This window comes from Anastrepha ludens, chromosome 4, assembly GCF_028408465.1.
Source record: "Anastrepha ludens isolate Willacy chromosome 4, idAnaLude1.1, whole genome shotgun sequence".
In the NCBI taxonomy this organism is placed as follows: Eukaryota; Metazoa; Arthropoda; class Insecta; order Diptera; family Tephritidae; genus Anastrepha; species Anastrepha ludens.
In genome coordinates, this window is record NC_071500.1 from 18,101,054 (window position 1) to 18,122,478 (window position 21,425).

General features: G+C 37.8%; 1 protein-coding gene across 3 annotated transcripts in view; it reads left to right on the top strand.

The window, feature by feature from the left end:
• LOC128859899 (neurexin-4) overlaps nt 1-21,425 on the top strand; it is a 51,297-nt gene that overhangs the window by 21,451 nt on the left and 8,421 nt on the right. For 2 of the 3 annotated variants that reach the window (XM_054097038.1, XM_054097040.1), the window contains exon 3: nt 16,046-16,242. In XM_054097038.1, coding sequence (XP_053953013.1) covers nt 16,046-16,242 — 197 coding nt within the window. Of the gene's footprint in view, nt 1-16,045; nt 16,243-19,254; nt 19,452-21,425 lie in introns of all 3 variants that reach the window. The other variant, XM_054097039.1, reaches the window with a different exon arrangement.

A 21,425-nucleotide genomic window follows, 5' to 3' on the forward strand; every position in this document is an offset into this window, starting at 1 on the left:
ATGGTTTTTATGAAGAGCTGTTTCATGGCAGAAATACACCCGGTGGTTTGTTATTGTTTGTCTAGCGCCGATCGCTATTAGAAACTACTTTTTCCTTATTTTGCTGTTTCTTGCACGGAGATTTGAACCTACAGTCAATGTCAAAAGAAAGTGTACAAACGTGAAATGAAATAATAAGGGCTTTCTTTATACGTTTGCTGGGTAATTTTAAAAAACATTTTATATTTTTTTTAAATGATATTTCATACCATAAGAATTTATGGAAAAACAAAAACAAAATTCTTACAACAAAAAAAGTTGTGAACTAAAAATCGAAAATACTTCATATATTAGGTGCCAAAAGAAAGTGTACAAATCATCGACCACGTGTTTGCCAGATAACGGACTTGGAAAATAACCGTTACATAGTTGCGTCTATTGTGAGAGTCATCGTATACGATTCATTTAAAGTCTTTGCTTAGTCGCAATCGGTAGTTGCTTTGAAAAAAAAAAAAATCGCAATGAAAAAACAAACGTCTTTGGATATTCGGGAGCTTGTGATAAAATATCACAAGGAAGGCAAAACCTTGCGCGAAATCGGTGGTATTATTAACAGAAGCCATAATACTGTAAAAAAAATTATTGACAAGAAACAAAAGTATGGCAAGCTGGAAAATCGTCCAAAATCCGGCAGACCAAGGCGACTAAATATTGCTGAAATAAGGTCGGTTGTGAGAAGTGTGAAAATAAATCCGTCAGAAAGTGCTATAAAATTGTCCAAAAATATTTCACAAACGTCTGGAAAGAGGGTTAGTGCTAGCACAATTCGTCGAGCATTGTATGCGAACGGTCTCTATGGGCGAGTTCCGCGGAAAAACCTCTTATCTCGAAAACCAATCAAATAAAGTGATTAAACTTTGCTAAAAAGTACCAGTATAACGGCGTTTCATTTTGGAAAAACGTACTATTTAGCGACGAAAGCAAATTTGAGGTGTTCGGCAAGAAAAAATCAACAAAAATTTGGCGATCCAGAAATACGGCACTTGCAGAAGGTAATGTAGTATCCACTGTGAAGCATGGGGGTGGCTCGGTGATGGGGTGGGGGTGTATGGCCGCTGGCGGGGTAGGTAATTTGACATTCATAGAAAGCACTATGAATAAAATAGACTATCTCAACATATTGAAGAATAACCTGCGCCCTAGTGTCGAAAAATTGAGCTTGGATCGGTCTTGGGTATTTCAACAAGACAACGACCCTAAGCACACTGCGAAAGTGGTCAAAGAATGGATGCTATATCACGTACCCAAGCAATTAGATCACCCTCCTCAGTCACCGGACCTCAACCCCATTGAGTATCTGTGGGAGCACCTAGACAGACAAATCCGAAAAAAAAAACATTACTAGTAAGGATATGCTCAAAGCCGCTTTTTCTGAAGATTGGCAGAAAATTGCACTAGAAGTGACTGCAAACCTTGTTAATTCTATGCCACGACGTTTGCAAGCAGTGATAAAGGCAAATGGAAAGCATACAAAATACTAAATATGCATCCTGCTCTTCTGTACACTTTCATTTGACGCCTAGACTATGAAGTATATAAGATTTTTCGTTCATAACTTTTTTCGTTGTAATAATTTTGTTTATGTTTTTGTATAAACTCGAATAGTATTAAATATGAATTAAAAAAATATAATACAATATGTTTCTTTGTATCACCCATCAAAGTATTGAATAAAGCTAATATTAATACATTCCAAGTTTGTACACTTTCTTTTGACATTGAGTGTACGTACTTTCGAATGGTAGTCACGCATCAACCCATTCTGCTACGGCGACGGTACCTCCATAACCTCAATTTTATTTGCACGAAACCAATTCTTCGGCTTCCGACTCGTGTGTTCAGGATTACTATCCTGTTTGTATAAAGTTTACTGGTTTTAAAGAGTATTGTGGCTGATTTTCGGTGCCCTGCACCTGGCATATAACTGTGAACTCGTGCCGCCATACAAAACTATATTAGACTCATCAGTTCAAAAAATATTACGCCTTATGGCAGCTGTCCAGTTATCTTATTTCGTTGGAAATTCCAAACATTTTGCCTTAGGTTTTGTTGTCAAGAGTGACTTTTTTCGTAGGCTGCGAGCTGCTAATCCAGCGTTTAGTAGTCTTTTACGCACAATCATGTCGGCAGCATTCAATTTCACCTCTTTTTTTAATTTGTATGGCTGACTTCATGAAATTCTCTTTGGGGCACCTTACCATTCTGCGATCGTCTTCCATGGAAGTTTTTCGTTTTTCTCCTCTTTCTTGGACTTTCCATAAATTTATTGCAATCATTTTTAGCGAGCGTAAAATAATATTTTGTATTTCTGTGTAAGATCTACCAGCTGCTCTCAATTTGAGAATCTGCATTCGTTGTTCTGTGGTCAGTGTTTCGCTTGATGCAATATAGGCAAAACATAAGAAATAAGGCATGACACTTACCAAAATTGAAAAAATTAATAAATAAAAAATATCATCTAAATCTGTGCAAAATTTTACTAACATTTCTTGTATAACCTAAAAAAACTGAAGGCACTGCTATTTCAATGTTGCACTTAAAAACGTAACGATGCCCATAAAGAAGCGTTAGTTACATAGTTGCCAGATTTATTCAAATAAATTACAGATTCCTCACATCTGAAGTCCCTTAACCGTTCGTAGATATTTGATATTGAAGTTTTCTTTTGTATAATAAAAAAATAAATGAAAATATATGTTTAAGGGTACTGCTATTTTTATGCTCACATCTGTATGTATGCCCCATGTGTGTTGGCACTGTGCTACATTGGCAACTCCTCCACAATAAGTCGTTTTTGGCCTTTGTGCTTAAGAATTATAAGTTTGTTGCCGACAGAGGCACTGCGGCATAAAATATAAATTTAATAAATTTGTATCGCATGGCGCCTGGTTTATGTTGGCAGGCTAAATTTGGGATATGAAGTAAATTTTAGTAAAGATAAACATGGACGATATGTTTACGGAGCAATAGGGGAATGTTAAAATCAACAACAAATCAGGTTTTCATGTTTGCAACAAGTTAAAGCGCTGCATAGTAGATATAAAAAATATTATTAAAATTAAGTTTTAATTGAAAATTTACAATCTCTCTACTAAAAGATTCACAGCGTAATTTCTTCCAAAAATTTTGCGTATGAGAGTTGCGTAAAGTCGTTAAAAGCTGTGATAAAAAAAAAGGTTTTTCTAATACCTACCTCAAATGTAACAGTAACCGAATAGGTTGATGCGTGACTACCATTCGGAGTAGACTACCAACGGTCGAGTCTCCGTGCATGAAACACCCAAATAAACAAAAAGTTTTTTCTAAATCAGTCGCCCCTCTGCAAGCAATGGGTATATTCAGAAACGCATTATAAATGCGCAGTAATTGCAGCGCTGGCAGCACTGCCAATGTGACAAGTGTTGCAATTGATAGATTGGCAGTATTAAAATTTTTCCTGCAAATAATGCGCGATGTTTGATACAAAAATGGCGTTTTCGAACGCGATGCATTTGCAGTACTGCCATATTTGCATTTCTGAACGCATTGCCAACACTGCAAAAGTACGTTGCGCATTATAATGCGTTATTGAATATACCCAATATCAAACCACAGGGCAAATACGTTAAACTAAAAATTACGACTTATTTTCTGGGCTAAGTTTGTCTACTTGGAAACTATTGGACCAATTCTATTCTAAAAAACTGCATTGTATGGGCTTATAATATTTATTATACGCAATATATTCAGTAAAATGTATAGACGCCTCCATGAGCTATAGTGCCTTCACATCCTCGAGTTATACTTTGTGTCAATTTCTCCGCCAGCTGTGAAGGTAATTGGCTCCAAATTTGCCGAATTTGCCTTGATATTTGTTTTCCTTTGTTTCTGAAGGTAGTTGGGTAGATAAAAGTGGCAGTCGCTCTCTAAATCAACTCACTTAGATTGTTGCCGATACATTGTGATACCACAGTAGCAGTTTATCTGCTATTCCTCGTTTAACTATTTTGTTTTAAGGGGTTAGGGGTAGTCAGAGGCCCGAAAAAATGATGATTTTCACGAATTTTTTTTTGCTACTTAATTAATTTATTTAACAAAAATAAAAACATAGCATAAAAACATCATGTTTTAACTTGACTTCGCCAAAATTTCAAAAAAAAAAAATTAATAATTGCAAAAGTTATCGCTGTTTGTGTGAAGCCCGTTTCTCCAGAAGTCCCCAGATTCATCTAAAACCAATCGGATGAAAAAAATTATTTTTATTGATAGATAATCTCGAGCCGGATCGAAGCTTTTTTTTTTTTTTTCAAAATGAACAAAATGGCGGCCTCAGGAAATATTTTTCAGATTTTCGGGAAAAAACCAACAGTTAATTATTAAAAAAAAATCGAAATTTTTGAAAAAAAAAAATCCTTCGATCAGGCACAAGTTTTTTATGTTTTTCAAAAGCTGTATAAATTTTATTGAAATCTACGTAGCGGTTTTTAAGTTACAGTGTTCACCAGTTTGAAAAACATAGTTTTGAGAAAAACGCATTTAAAGTTTTGCTATCGGCTCCGGAGCGGCCGAGCGCCCTTTGTTAATTGTTGAATAACTTGAAAAGTATTTGTCGGATTCACTTCAAATTTTTACACAATATTTTTAAAACATTATACTATAAGAAAATGCAAAAAAAACAAAATCGATTTTTTGAAAATTCTGACTACCCCTAACCCCTTAAGTACCAATTGAATTGAATATTGATCTGGCCGACACTTATGTATATCTCTAAGGTCATCAGTATCTTTCAAGAATGATGAGCCAAAGTGTCTAAGCCTAGTGGCGGCATGTCTTCTGCAATAGTCGAAATGCGGTACGTTTACTCTGTGAGCATGTCGCACTAGGAGACAGTGGCCTGTGATCAAAGCAACTATCACAGAGACGTTTTTCCTTGTCCGATTAAGTAGCGCCTTTGAGCGCCTGACATTCCATTTTGGCGAAATTCCTTTTGTAACATTACATGTCGGACTATCAACCCATCTCGTGTTGGCTGAAGTGAAAATGTCTGAATGAAAGAGTATCACGCAGTTTGTAGGTTGAGAGGGGTATACCTACAATCTCCATACCAAGGCGAGTGATAGTGCCCTCTCTGGCTAATTTGTCTGTCTTATAATTCTAATTTTCCTTTGCTTAGGTAAGTGGGTGTGGAGGCTGTTGCAAATATACACTTAGGCCTATCATAGGTCCATTTTGATCCCCTTTGCTTAAGGGGGGAGCCTGCTTTAGAGGCTTCAAAAAATCGATTTTTTCGTGGATTTTTTTGGGAAGTAAAGAAATATTCGATTGAAACGAAACTTTCTGGTTTTATTGTTATATATTTCAACAGTCTTCTCAAATTTTTTCATTCAAATATTATGTCATATTATGCCTGGTACAAGCATTTTGCGAGGCGCCTCGGGTGTGCTTGTGTCGTGCGGCGGGAAAGATGCAGGTCGTAATTTTCATCTGAAACCAAAAACCCAAAAAGTTTTTATTTTGTTATAGTATAGCTTCTAGTTAAACCAAGAAGTGACAAATACAACAATTTTTCGCTAATTAAAAAATAATAATTTTTTTGGAAAAACAAATTCACTTTAGATTGTTTAAAAAGTGGGTTAATCATAACTTTCTTAAAGTTTTTTAGGTTCAACTAGAAGATAATTTAATTCCGAATACAATCAATGTTATCTGGTTTCAATAGGACGTTTAACTTTTTCTCTGTCTTTCCCGCCAATTAGGAAAAATCGCAAAAATAAAAAACCGAGAAATCGCACTTCGAGCGATCCGGCCGCACGTACGAGAATACCTGCTCGACGCTTGCTCACAACTTCTTCTGTAACTCCGAAAATATTTTGAATTTGCTTCTGAAATTTTGAGAACACATTCTTGGATAGTTTGGGAAGACATTTATGCAAAAAAAAAAAAAAAAAAAAATAAGATTTTTTGAAGCCTCTAAAGCAGGCTCCCCCCTTAACTATTGCCCAAAAATTTTCAATACGGTTGGCATCAGCCGACTTTATTGCTTAACAGTTCGTTGAAGTTCGATTATCAGCAACAAACCACGGCCAACGTATGCAACTATTCGCCCAAAAGGAAGTTTTATCCGTCAATATTACATTTGCCTAATTTTCTTTTGAATTTGCCTTAGCCCATTCAAGTCTTTTTTCAATGTAGATAAAGAGTTGCTAAGAGCAGCGGTTTTTTTTTAATGAATTCCTCGAGTCGTATAACTGGATGCATTAACACTACTTTTCCTTAAAACCGCTTGAACGTCATGCAACGATATGTTCGGCTTTGTCAAGAATAAATCAATGGTCTTCTGATTTTGCTTTGGAACGGTATTGTTTATGGTTCTCGTTTGACAACTTGTTTTTAACTTCGGTATAGCGTTGGCCGTTTGGCGAGCTCCTCCTTCTATTTGTGGCATGCGTCTTGATGTTGTTCCACAAATGCAGGAAACTACATTTTTAAGCCGACGGAACGCCAAGTAATTTTGCCGGTTAGGCTTCTATTAGGTAGACTGTATATCTGTAAATAAATGAATACCATTGTCGGTATGTGACTCAACGCGTTGATTTGCATGATATAGTACATAAAGCATGTTGAATAAGTTTGACATATTGATCGACTTTTATGCCCACAAAACGCTTCCGTTTCATGACCAATGCATTGCTTCATTCTTTTCTTCAATACCTTCGAGCTTTCAATCACACTTTGTAAAAAATCATAATTTACCCAATCAGACAGTTTTTTCCAGTTTTTTCTTCCAAATGAAATAATTCATATAATAATTGCTTAGTTCCCACGATATTTAGGTTCAATTTAACGGAAGACGTGAAATCAATACCAAAAAAAATAATCATTCAAAAATATTAAATGAAGCAGAAACTCCTTAAAATAAATTTGCAAATTCCTGCTGTTTAATGTAGCCTAAAAACCAAATGATATTGCATATTAAACGGTATTTCAATTTGAACTGGTTCGCACCTGCCGCTTTTACAGCAAACGGCTCGAGTGCTTTGCGGCTGGCAATCGCTGGTTCGAATCACTTTCAGTGAACTTTAAACGCTTCACTTCGACTAAAATAGTGTTTTTGTTTTTGTAAATAAACCTTTCAATTGTTGTTATGTTTTTCGGATTTCTTTGTTGTTATATCCGTTACAACCACAATGCCGCGTGTCATATGCGACGACGCTTTCCTTTTTCTTCCTATGAATCTTCACCCTTTTTCATATGAAATTCCATCCATCCATTCACAATGCAGCGCCCTAATTGCACTCGTATTTTTTGCCTTCCCTAGTTTTTGAAAAATTCACAGCAGTTGAGTGTTTCTTACAAACAATGAATGGGCACCAAGCATCGTACATATTTGTTATGCCGCGTGACCATTTAGTTTTGGCACTCCTGTCATACCCAAAAAGCCTGGCGTCTACGTTTTCGCCCTTTCATTTAATCAGGCACGCACATGAAACTTCTGTTGCAAAAGTACCCGGAAATTCTCATTTAAATGAAGAATGAATGAGTGGTGAGCGAAACAATCGTGCCCTGCTCTAGATCTCCATCATTAATGGTCTTCTGCTCTTTGTCTTCTTTTTGTATTTTTTCCTTAATGGCTCTCGCCCGGAGCAACTAAAGCTACTACTATTTCGCCCAATGAACACTTCCTACCCTGGGACCAAGGCGGCTGGTTACTGTCATACAACCGTATTTCATCTAGTAACAGAAGGGTTTCTGATAATTCAACTGAATACTGTACTCGGGTGGAAAATAAACATGCGTCAAAATATTTTTCCATCTAACAGATTTTGCAGCATTAAAACGTCAGCGGTTGTAATATTGGGCTAGATTTATTGGTTCACTTGAATAAAAGCCCTAACGAAGTAAGAAAAAATAACCACAAATCCGTTTGGCTACGGCTGAAATTCTCCAGATAGCCTAATGAAATTTCAGACCAGATCGTTTTAATGATTCGAATTAAGGCATTTTTGTCTTCAAGTTTGTTGCCCATTCTCAATATTCTTCATCACAATACACTGAGTTTCACATCTCAACTTATACACGAATATTTGTTTAAACACATTTATGTTGTTTCATCCAAAGCATCGTATTCATTTCACATGTAACTTCTTCTTACTTTCTATTTAGACACCTTTTTAGAGCATTGAAGCGATCAAGAGAATTTTGAATATTGGAAAATGTCAAAATCGGTGGAATATTTTTGAAGTGAAACTTCTTAGGCGTCGATGGAAGAGCGAGAATGGAGAGTAAAATTTCAAGGCCATGAAACTTTTTGGGCATTTCCGTTCCGCGAGAGAGAAAAAAGATATAACGTAGAGGAAAAGGTGAGAGAGAGAGCTATACCTTATCTTAGATACAGTTTAGGCTATTTTTCCTGAGTTTTTCCTTGTGGTTGCCAAAATCTAGTGAGAAATAACACTGCCTACTTTTTGGCACTTGTTTGTTGGTGTAAACTTGTAGGAAATATATTTTTGGTGCCTACTGTTTGGGCGTTTTTTTGGTTCCAATTTTTTTTGGCTTTTTTTGTGTGCCTACTTTTTGGCGCTTATTTCCGTTTCCTGGCTAGTGCTTATGCGTACTATAAAGTGCTTTCCATTCCCGCGTCGGATTTATTGGTATTGCCTTGCAGTAATTTGTGCCGTTGCTGCGGTCCTGGAATCGCTGCGTTTGTCCGGGTGATAAACGCTCGGAGTAGTGTACGTTGTTGCTACGGTTTGTGCCCGGCGTTTACCTACACCGGTCGACCTTTCTCCGTTTTTTCTAAATTTTGTCTATTTGTATTCTCTGCAAATGTTGTGAATTTATTTAGATATATATTCTTTCTCTCTCTCTCACTCTCTCATTCTCTCAGGGGTCTCTCCCTCTTTCTGTTATGTGTACTACGCTACACGCACTCTTTTTTGGTTGCCACGAAGACAACTTTGAAGAGAACAAAATAAATCTCAATGAGTACTTGAACTTTTTGAACAGAAGTTATAAACAAATATATGTACGAACGTACTCGGACTTGAGCGCTTGTCGCCATATTGCAATGGCAATTTCGTATTCTTGTAAACAGCGCTGCACCAAACAGAGTGATTTCATTTGCCGAAATTGCACTATGTCCCCTCTGTTGTCACACAGTTGAGGGTAGTTTGTTTATTTCTCTGTCCCTTTAGCCCGTTGCATTGCATACATATTATATGTATGTAGGGTACGTAGGCACGTCTCAATTCTATTTGTTTTTAATTGCAAGCGATTTTTGGTGGTTTTGATGATCATTTCAATTACTTAAATTCTTTTTTTTTTTACTGTTTTGCAGCGATTTAGGGCCGTTATTGTAACAACTGGTGCCGCATGCTTGCATTGCGCTGCTCCTTGTTTGTTGTCACCTAGTCAATTTAAAATTGATTGCCTTTCTACAAATCGTCCTACTTTTCGTCTATTCGCATAGAATTTGACACGTCGGTTTCTAACTCCCACAACGATTTGATTCCACAATTCTAGCGCGTGTTGTGTTAGCTTCCCTCTGCTTGCAATAATCCATTAGTTCCTCTTTCAATTGCAGTTCCTGCTTGCGTGTGTTGTGTTTCTGGGTAGGTATACGCATGTATACATATATGTATGTATGCATCTAAGTGCATACCAGTCAAATTGAGCGTTTCGGGGTTCACGTGCTTCTATTTGTGCCACGATATTGATAAAACGTTTCTTTTAATGAAAGGGTGTTCCGCTTAACTACAAATCAATAGATAGACTGGTTTGCTCTAGGTAAACAAAACTTGGTAATTAATTGTAAAGAATTTAGTAGAAAAGTATGTCCTTATCGGAAGTAATGTTTCGTACCTTCCCTTCATTGATTTCGCGTAATTTATTATTGGGCCATTTTTCAATTCATATTTAGATCTAGTATACAAATACATATAAGTATGTAGATGTGAAAAAAGTTCATCTCTTCGCCGTTTTATACCAATATACGTCTCCACCAATTCCCGGGTCGCTCTTGTTCGATGTGCATTGTCATCAAGAAAAATTACTTTGTGACGCCGATCGGCATTTTCTGGGCGTTTTCGGTGTATAGCGCTGTTCAAATGGGCAAATTGTCGTTGGTAGCGTGCACTGTCAACTGTTTCACCTGGTTTTAACAGCTCGTACCAAATCATACCACACTGATCCCAGAAAACATACAGCATTGCCTTGCGGCCGAAGCGATTTGGTTTGGCCGTTGTTTTTGGCTTGTGGCCGGGCGGACCATACGATCGTTTACGCTTTTGATTGGAGAAATACACCTATTTTTCATCACCCGTAACGATTCGATGCAAAAAATACTTCCTTTTGAACCGGGAGAGCAGCATTTCACAAGTGGTTTTTTGGTTATCTTGTTGCCTTTCAGTCAGTTCATGCGGCACCCATCTTCCGTCCTATAAAATCATTCCCATGTCTTTCAATCGTTTGGAAATGGTTTTTTGGGTCACTCCCAACTGCTCTGACAGCATTTCTTGCGTTTGACCATCATCTTCATCCAACAATGCTTGCAATTCGGCGTCCTCCAAACTTTTTCGGTGGCTGGCCACGGTCCTCGTTCTCCACGCTAAAATCACCACTTCGGAATTTTCCAAACTACCTGAGACACTGTGCTCTACTTAGAGCATGTCCACCATATGCTTCTATAAGCATTTGATGAGCTTGAGAAGCGTTTTTGTTCAATTGATAACAGAAAATCAACGATGTCCGCAAATCGTAGTTTGAAGGCACGAAATTCGACATTTTTAAGAGCGACAAAAATGCATTGTTGTATGAAACGTAACAAAAAATGAACTGAATATTGTTGACAGATGACAGACGAAAAAAACAAGACATTTGGGAAGGTTTAAAACTACTCCTAGCGACATCTATGGGCTAATAGCTGGAAGTCTCATTTCATAGGTATATACCTGGTAGATAAGAAAACTTTTTTTTTCTAGAAATAAACGGTTTGCTTACCTATGTACATATACATATACATTCTGTCAAAAAAAAAAAAAAAAATATCGGAAATTGTTCATTTAAAAAGCGTGCGTTTCACATACATATGTCTAAATTTTTTTTACTGGAATGTTGGTAAAACTGTCCTCTTTAGTGTCGCAGAGTTTGAGCGGGATCTGTCAATAAGCTTGTTTTTGGCATTTAATTATATCAGTCCACCGCAGGTGTGCTCTGCGATTTTCAAAAATATCGAACGGAGAATTTGTCTTAAATATTATATTTTGAACGGGATTTCGTGTGCCGAATCGTTGAAAATATTGCAGAAAGCCTATGGCGAGTGTGCTTTATCAAAATACGGGTCTACGAGTGGTGTAAGGCTGTTGCAGAGGGCCGAGAAGTCGTGGAAAATTTGCGCCAATCTGGTCGCCCATCTACGTCTTCAACGGACGAAAACGTCGACAAAGTCAAGAAAATGGTGCTGGAAAACCTTCATATAAGTTTGAGCAAGATAACTTCTGTCCTTAGTGTGTCCAACGGATCAATTCGCAACATTTTACACCATCAATTGGGCATGAAATGCGTGGCTGCTCGACTCATTCCAAAAGAATTGAATTTCTTTAAAAAAATTCATCGGAAGAAGGTGGCCGAAGACATGCTTGAGCAAGTGTATTCGGACCCAACGTTTATCTAGCGTATCATAACAGATGATGAGACGTGGGTATATCAGTTTGACAAGCAAACCAGTCAACAGGCGGCTGAATGACGCTATTCACATGAGCCGAAACTCAAAAGACCACGTCAAAGTCGGTCAAAAGGGAAAGTCGTGCTACTCGTTTTCTTTGATTATCATAGTATTGTGCATTCGGAATTCCTTCCAAATGGTTATACGGTAAATAAAGAATATTAATAGGACTATGAATAAGTTCGTGCGGTTTTTTTTCGAAATTTGAAACTTTATTGACGTAAAATGGTTACAAATTTAATATTCAAAATATTGTCCATCGCTTACTACTACTTTTTCCCATCTTTCTGGCAATTCACGGATTCCCTTTGTGAAAAATTCGGTCGGTTTTGCCGCAATCCACGAATCGATCCATTTTTTGACTTCATCGTAATTACGGAAGTGCTGGTCAGCCAGGCCATGTTGCATCGATCGGAAGAGATAGTAATCGGATGGCGCAAGGTCTGGACTATACGGCGGGTGGGGTAGGACATCCCATTTGAGCGTTTCTAAGTATGTTTTGACCACTTGTGCAACATGTGGCCGAGCATTGTCATGTTGCAAAATAACTTTGTCGTGTCTATCGGCGTATTGCGGCCGTTTTTCTCGCAGTGCTCGGCTCAAACGCATCAATTGTCGTCGGTAGACATCCCCCGTAATCGTTTCATTCGGTTTCAGTAGCTCATAATACACAACACCCAGCTGGTCCCACCAGATACACAGCATAACCTTCAGGCCATGAATATTCTGCGCCGACGTCGATGTTGAAGCATGGCCAGGGTATCCATACGTTGCCCGACGTTTTGGATTGTCGTAATGGACCCACTTTTCATCGCCAGTCACAATTCGATGCAAAAAACCCTTTCTTTTGTGCCGTTGAAGCAGTTGTTCGCATGCCATAAAACGGCGTTCAACGTCTCTTGGCTTCAATTCATACGGCACCCAATGGCCTACCTTTCGGATCATTCCCATGGCTTTTAAACGTTTGGAAATGGTTGATTGATCAACTCCCAAAGTTTTTGCAACCTCTTCTTGCGTTTGAGCCGGATCTTGATCGAGCAATTCCTCCAATTCGGTATCCATGAACTTTGGCGGCGCACCCTCGCGTTCTTCGTCTTCCAAGCCAAAATCACCACTTTTAAAGCGTGCAAACCACTTCTGGCACGTTCGCTCAGATAGAGCATGCTCACCATAAACTTCCACCAAGATAAGATGACTTTCGGCTGCTTTTTTCTTCATATTAAAATAATGAAGAAGAATTCCCCGCAAAAACACATTATTTGGCACGAAATTCGACATTTTCAAGTGTGGTAAAAATATTGTTGTTTACGCTTCAAATAAAAAACTTATACTGACGTTTGTGCCTTACGACAGTAGCTCTCCAATGAATGTTTGGAAATGTGGATCGATGGAATAATAATCAAGTTACGCCATCTGTTGTAAAACCGCACGAACTTATTCATAGTCCTATTATTTGGAAGTAATGCGACGTTTGAGAGAGAATTTGCGTAGGAAACGGCCCAATTTGTGAAAAGAAAATGGGTCTCTCATGGATCTTACACCGTGATAACGCACCGTCTCACAAGGCTCATATTGTGAACACTTTTTCGACCAAAACTTCAGCATTTAGATTTTACATATTCCCACAAATAAAAGTACAAAAGTGTGATATCAGACGATCTTGGTGACCACTATCCACTGGTGCGAGACGAGAGATAAATTGCACACCGAACCGAAGTCTGAGTAAATCCGTTGTTTCGCGGACTATATAGTAAATAGCGCCGTCTTGTTGGAAATAAATATTGTGGAGATCACTGGCTTCAATAACCGGCATCAAAACGACGTTTATCTTAGCGCGAAAGCGTTTGCCATTCACCGTTTCATTGGTATCAGCCGCGTCTTTGACGAAAACGTTTGTTTTCAATGAATGTAATGGCTGTTTTTGAATGGCTTCGGATCGCTCTTCAGCCCAAATACGGAAATTTTGATTATTGACGTAGCCATGAAGACAAAAATGGGCCTCATCGCTGAACACAATAAGTTGGCCTGAGCGCGGATGAACACTTTTCACAGAGCGTCGATTTTCGAAATAACGGGTGATTTTTTGGTTGGTTTAAACAGCGGACGCACGTTTCATGTTTTGTTTCACTGTCAAACATTTTCAGTTTGGTCTATAATTTAACCATGAATCGTCTTACAAACGAACAACGCTTGAAATCATTGAATTTTATTATAAAAATGCGTGTTCTGTTAAGAAAGTTTATTCGTGCGCTTTTTCCATTTAAGGCCGGATTCACACTATGATGCCGATCACGGTCCGCTCTCGGTCCAGTCTCGGTCCGGTAAAATATTCACAAACGAAAAACAATGACTGTATTCACACTATCCGTGCTGTTCAAGTTTCGGTACAGTCACACTCCAGCATCGATCAAGTTCGAAGAATATTTTGCTGGAGCGTGATCGAACTTGCCGCGACTTGTACTGATAGTGTGAATAACGTTGCGTTATCGGTTCAGTCTTTCGACAATGGCAACCTATTGGAGAATTGAAAAAATTTTCAATTTCATTTTCAACGAACGATGAATCGCGACTGGACCGATGTAAGAACACAAATGTAGATGTCGAAAGATTTTACCGAACCGAGACTAGACCGAGAACGAACCGTGATCGGCACCCTAGTGTGAATCTACCCTTATGGTCAGTTTAATCGACCTACTGAAGCGGCTATTCGAGTTGTTGTGACTAAATTTAGAACCAAATTTACATCCAAATTTACATTATTGGACAACAAACCACCAACACGCTTACGTAAAGTGGGAACTGAAGAAAATATCGCAGCTGTAACGGCCAGTGTTAATGATGACCATCAATTATCGATTCGTCGCCGTTCGCTGCAATTGGGCCTCTGTGGCTCAACAACGTGGAAAGTTTTGCGAAAGCATTTAGGTGTGAAGCCCTTCAAAATACAGCTGGTGCAAGAATTGAAGCCGAATAACCTACCGCAACGCAGAATCTTTGGTGAATGGGCTTTTGGAAAGTTGGCCGACGATCCACTGTTTATCGAAAAATTGTGTTCAGCGACGAAGCTCATTTTTGGATCAATGGGTACGTAAATAAGCAGAATTGTCGATTTTGGAGTGAAGATCAGCCAGAAGAATTGCAAGAGATACCAATGTATCCAAAAAAGGTCACAGTTTGGTGCGGCTTATGGGCTGGAGGTATCATTGGACGGTACTTCTTAAAAGATACTGCGAATCGTAACGTAACTGTGAATGGTGAGCGCTACCGAGAAATGATATCCAACTTTTTTTTGCCCAAAATGCAAGAGCTTGACTTGCATGACATGTGGTTTCAGCAAGACGGTGCCACATGCCACACAACACGCGTAACAATGGACTTGTTGAGAGGCGAGTTCAGTGAACATTTAATTTCACGTTCGGGACCTGTCAATTGGCCACCCAGATCGTGCGATATAACGCCTTTAGATTATTTTTTGTGGGGCTATGTTAAAGCTCATGTCTATTCAGACAAGCCTGGTTCAATTAACGCATTGGAAGACAACATTAAAGCATTTATATGTGAAATACCGGCTGAAACATTGGAAAGAGTATGCCAAAATTGGACTAAGCGGATGAACCATTTGAAGCGCAGTCGCGGTCAACATTTGCATGAAATAATCTTCAAACATTAAATTATATGGAATGAACTATCGATTTAAATAAAAATTTCATGCATTTTTCTGAATTTTACATGTGTTTTTTTGAAAAACTTTCGTATAGCTCTTAAAAAATTGGACGAATTAAACGTTGTTGAGACGTTGTCTTTCAATGATGAAATGTCAACGAATACGGAAAAAATTATGTATTTAGTTTGACAGTACTCACGCGTGGTCTGTCAAAAAACCCTTCTCCAATCTGAGCCCCCTTTAGATGCACAATTTTTAGAAAATGCCTTTAAGAGCTTATACTACTGAACTGTACAAGCCCTGGAAACTAGTGAAAGTATTAAAATATTTAAAATAGTAGGAGTATTTAGCAAATAATTTTAGAAAATCTGTTATTGCATACTGCTAAGTAGAAATTCTATATTATTATTTGCTTAAATTTCGCAAAGCATTATTTTTATTATAATTATTTAAAAAAAAAGTATTTAGTTATTTTTATTTTTGATACATATTTTAGAGCTATTCGCGTTTAATTTAATTTGTAGCAAATATTTTTGTTTATTATGCTGTATTTATTTTATTTTTCTTCACCAACAACTACAACAAACCTCACATTGTCCCATATCCAACAAATGTGTTCACGTGAAATATGTAACTTATAGCCGGTACTTCGTGGTCTGCCAAAAATTCTGATTTCGATCAACGTCTTATCATCGATTTGGGTAATGTAAGAAATGTGACACACATCGCCTTGCAAGGACGTCCGCATAGCGATGAGTTTGTCACTGAGTATTCAATTAGTTATGGCATAACAGACCTGGAATTCGCCGATTACAAAGAACCAGGTGGCAACATTAAGGTAAGCCTCATTATCACTCAGTACTGACGGTAACGGTAACGGTGACGGTTTACAAGTTCCAAAAAAAAATATATATATTGTATATTAACAAAGCTCAGCCCAATAAGAAAAGCCAGCTAAAAAATAACCCTTTGCACACAATGAAATTTATTCATGTAGTGTTACAACAAAAATGCAAAAAAAAAGGAAAAACAAAACACAATTCTAACGCTTGACACATAAGTGCAGAGCTGCATAAACAGATTTGCAGTGATTTACTGTACACAGGGTGGTGCTTCTGTGCGCTCTCAAGTACTTACCATTTCCTTTCACCTCCTCCTTTTTGCGTGTAGTTGTTAGTTAGCTAATCCTCAGTTATGCTTCTAATGCGCTTATTTCAATTATTTGCTTTGGATTTAATGCACTAAAAAGTTTTTTTACACAGCCTTCTGTATTTTTCTGTTCTTAGGTTGTAAATGTTTGTACATTTCATTTTACAATTTTTTTAGTAATATTTCTTGCATTTTATTAATTTGTAATTTTTGTTCTTTTTTTTCATTTTACAACATTCTAATATTTATTACTTGGTGCGAATGTGTTTTTATAAGAAATGTGTGTTTTTATAAGAAATGTGTGTTTTTAACAAATAATCATTACATCATAATTACCTGCCCATTCATATACAGTCTGTTACATAAGAGCGTGGTCACTGTTAAATAATAACAACAATTGATTTTACGAAAATTTGCAAATTTATTGATAATTTAGTCGTCAATACTCAATGCAAACACCTCAGTAGCAAGTCCAATCTCCTGCATTGTCAATTTTTCTGCATATTCTAGCAGAAAATACCTTCACATTTTCCGAATTTGTCGAGAAAGTTGTTCTAAATTACATGGCTTGCGTCTACGAAGCTGCATTTTCATCAGAGCCCACACATTTTCTATGGGATTTGCATCCAGTGACTGAGATGGCCAATCTAAAGTGACAACTCCGTTTTGCGTCTTCCACTCTCTACACTCCCGACTCCGATATTTCGGGTCGTTGTTCTCTTGAAGGATCCAGCTTTCATTTTTCTTGATACCTTCTACTCAAATATGAACGAGACTTTATCAATAAAACGGTCCGCGGATGACATATGGCAAAACTAAATTTTTTGTTTTATGGTAGGACTGTTATAAGCTTACATGGCAAATTTAAGCGTGATATGTCACATAGTTTGTTTTCTGTGCTACTGTAAACAAGTCAAGCTCGAGTGTGTTTTTCGAATTTAACGATGGAAATTCAAGTTGAACAAAGAATTTGTTTGAAATTTTGTTATTCCAACAAATTTTCGGCTTCAGACGCCTTAAAAATGTTGCAGACAACCTATGGGGACTCTGCTCTATCGCGTGCACGAGTTTTCCAGTGGTACAAATCGCTCAAAGAGGGCCGTACATCAACCCAAAAAATCACGCCAAAGTCGCTCAAAAATTAAGGTTATGCTGACTGTTTTTTTCGATTACGAAGGTGTGGTGCACTCGGAGTTCCTTCCGCTGGGCCGATCGGTTAACGCTGAATATTATTTAGACGTTTCAAAGCGTTTGCGCTAGAACATTCGTCTTAAAAGGAAGGAATTGTGGGACAACAAGTCATGGTTTCTGCATCACGATAATGCACCAGCTCACACATCACGTCTTGTTCGCGATTATTTGAACAAAAATAATGTTAATATCGTTCCGCAAGCACCGTATTCGCCTGATATGGCTCCATGTGACTTTTTCCTGTTTCCCAAGCTCAAGTTGCCGCTCCGTGGAAAACATTTTGAGACAATTGAAGTCATAAAAGAGAATTCGAAGAAGGAACTGAAATCCATACCGAAATCAGCCTTCCAGAAATGCTATGATGATTGGAAAAAACGTGTGCATATGTGTATCGCCTCCAATGGTGATTACTTTGAAGGAGATAAAATAAAAATTGAACAATAATTAACCGTTTGTGTTTTATTAAATCAGTCTCGTTCATTGCTTAGCAGATGGTAACAAGGCCTTTTGATATATTTTACTCATTTTTATGGCATTTAAATTCTCGGTAAATAAGAACAAAGTACCGAAACCTCTGTTTGAGAGGCACCCCCCCAAACATGGACCTTGACGGGGAGTTTAACAGATGTTTAACATCCTACTGGTGGAGGTTGTCCAGGCGTATTTGATGCTCGGAAATGCCCAGAAGGAGGATTTATCAGAAAAAATTACCTTGCTCCAATCGCGGTCCAAGTTTTCCTTCGCCCATTACACTCGTTTTTCAACGTGTTTTGCATTCAACATTGGTTTTTTCAAAGTACTGCGATATTTCAATTTATTGGCAAGCAAGTGCCTGCGAATCGTGCCGTAAGATATGTCAACACCTTTTGCTTTCAATTTCACAGCAGCTCCACGTAAAATCAAAGTTGGATCTTTCGAGAACAAGCGAAACTCTTTTTTGGCCTTTTTTTGAGACTTTGCTTGCACTTCCGCGTTCAGGAAAATCATCAACGTTACCGACATTTTTATAGCGATTTATCCATTTCCTAACGAGCTGCTTCGACTTTCCCATATATTTCGCAGCAGCAGTTTGCGTTAATTTGGGTCCTTTTTCATGCAAACATAAAAAAATTGCCTCAAAGCGAGAGGCGTAAACAGCACTCATTTCGAAAAACCACTCAATTGAAGACTAAATTTGACAGACTGCTGTCTTTTTACAAAAAGCATGAAGGACTGAGGTGCCCTCTATGTCATAGAAAAAGAAACAGGACGCTCTGATTTTTTATCTACGTGTAACAGTGACCACGCTTTTATGTAACAGACTGTACATATACATTTATATATACATATAGACATAGTCCTATTAATCCATTAACGCGCAATGATGCCTGCCTGCCCAAGAATTTATTTAGTTGCTTATTTAACCCTTACACATTTTCTTGAAATTTATTTAAAATTTTACAATATTTTATAACAACAATAAAAAAAAGTGTAAATAACAAATAACACTCTAACATGTATGTATGTAAAGGCGACTCCGCTTGGACACCGGTCGAGAATACTTACAATCACTTTCTAACACTCGATCTGGGTCAGCCGCGTAAAACGCGTAAAATCGCCACAATGGGTCGGAAGCACACACAAGAATTCGTAACCGAGTATATTGTACAGTATTCGGATGATGGCGAATATTGGCGTTCGTATGTGAATCCATCGAATGAGCCGCAGGTAAAGTACCATTGCATGTCACGCGTTGCCGGAAGAACGTCAGTTTCCAAAAAAATGTTTTCTTAGATACATAAATATGCAAAAATTAGCACCAGCTCTTCTTTTGGCCTGTGCTAAGAATTCTCGGCAATATATTTTAATCTGTTATCTCTTTAGCTGAAAATGTGTCTTCACTTTTACTTAACGAAAGGCATTGCAAATTGAAAACTTTGAAATCGTTTTTTTTGAATTTGAAATTTGTGTAGTTATGATGTTCTTCCAGCAAACAAGCGATATGTAGATGTAGGAAACTAGAAGATTTCAAATTGCCGTATTGTGTCTTGTCCAGTTGTGCAGTGCCCATAGTAAATGTTTATATATTATTTTTTTTAAGTCCATAAATTAACTTTAAAATAGTACCAGTCTAAAGGTTTTTTCTACACTTTTAAGTTTCTCCTTTCGAAGTCGTTAAGTTTTGTTTTCCATAGTAAATGTTTTTAGTTTCCTTTTTCCAGTTAGTTTTTCTGAAGACAAACAAATGATTTTAAGTGCCTCCGGGTACTGATTGCTCCAAAATTTCATTGTTTCCCATTCCAAAAAACAAAATAAAAACTTTTTATACGAGGGGTGCCTTTTATATGTCGGGATTAGAGAACAAAAACAAATTTTAATCATCGAAAATTACTTTATTGTTTTTCAAAGTATTCTCCATGAAGATCTATACACTTTTGCATGCGTTTAAACCAATTGTCGAAGCACTTTTGCCACTCTGAATGAGGTACCTCCAAAACATGCATTCTGAATGCCGCAACCGCTTCTTCAGGTGTCGAAAAACGTTGACCTCTCAGTTTGTTTTTTACGTACGGGAATAAAAAGAAGTCATTCGGTGCCAAGTCAGGACTATACGGCGGATGACCCATTAATTCGATGTTTCGGGTGCTCAAAAATGCAGTTGTTTGAGCCGATGTGTGAGAGCTCGCTTTGTCCTGGTGAAGAGTGATCCGTCTTTGGCGATTGGTTTTCCTAATTTCTTGGAAGACAACTGGCAAACAAATGGTTATGTACCACTCAAAATTTACTGTTCTGCGTTGTTCTAGTGGTACGGTTGCAACATATCCAGTTTTTCCGAAAAAACAGGCGACCATTTGCTTGGAAGTGCTTCGTGCGCGAACAACTTTTGTTGGATTTGGCTCATCTTGAAACACCGATACAGTCGACTGCTGTTTACTTTCGGGCTCATACGCGTAAATCCATGATTCATCAACTGTCACGATGTCATAGACGTGTTTCGAAGCCCCGCGATCGTATTTTTTGAGCATTTCCTTCGACGAATCGACACGAGCCTTTTTTTGACCGATTGACAAATTGTGTGGGATTCAACGCGAACAAATTTTTTTGACATTCAAATGTTTATGCAATATTGAATGTATGCTGGTCCCACTAATGCCTTAGATTGTCTCAATCTCTCGATAGGTCACATGACGATCTTGCAATATCAGTTCGGGCACAGCATCAATGGTTTTCGGAACAACAACTGATTTTGGACGACCTTCACGAAATTCGTCTTGGAGTAAACTACGACCACGATTGAATTCACCATACCATCGATAAACACTGGTCCTTGATGGAGCTTCATCGCCAAAAAATGAATTAAATTCATCCATGCAATGTTGCTGAGTTAATGCACGTCGGAAGTTGTAAAAAATAATCGCACGAAAATGTTCACGATTTAATTCCATTTTTGGACCGAGATGAATCTTTTAAGTTACTGTAAACAACACAAATAGCGCTGGTATTTCAAAACGTTCTGAGTACGTAAAAGCCAAAAAATGTCAAACTTTGCGATACAGCTGTCAGTTGCCAGATTGGAACACCAAGGTTGCCAAATCCCCACGTGCAAAAGGCAGCCCTCGTAAGCTAACATATGAAGCACTCTGTCGTTTATTTGTTTCCGTTATTCATGTAAATACTTTCTTTGAGCAAGATGATTATTTC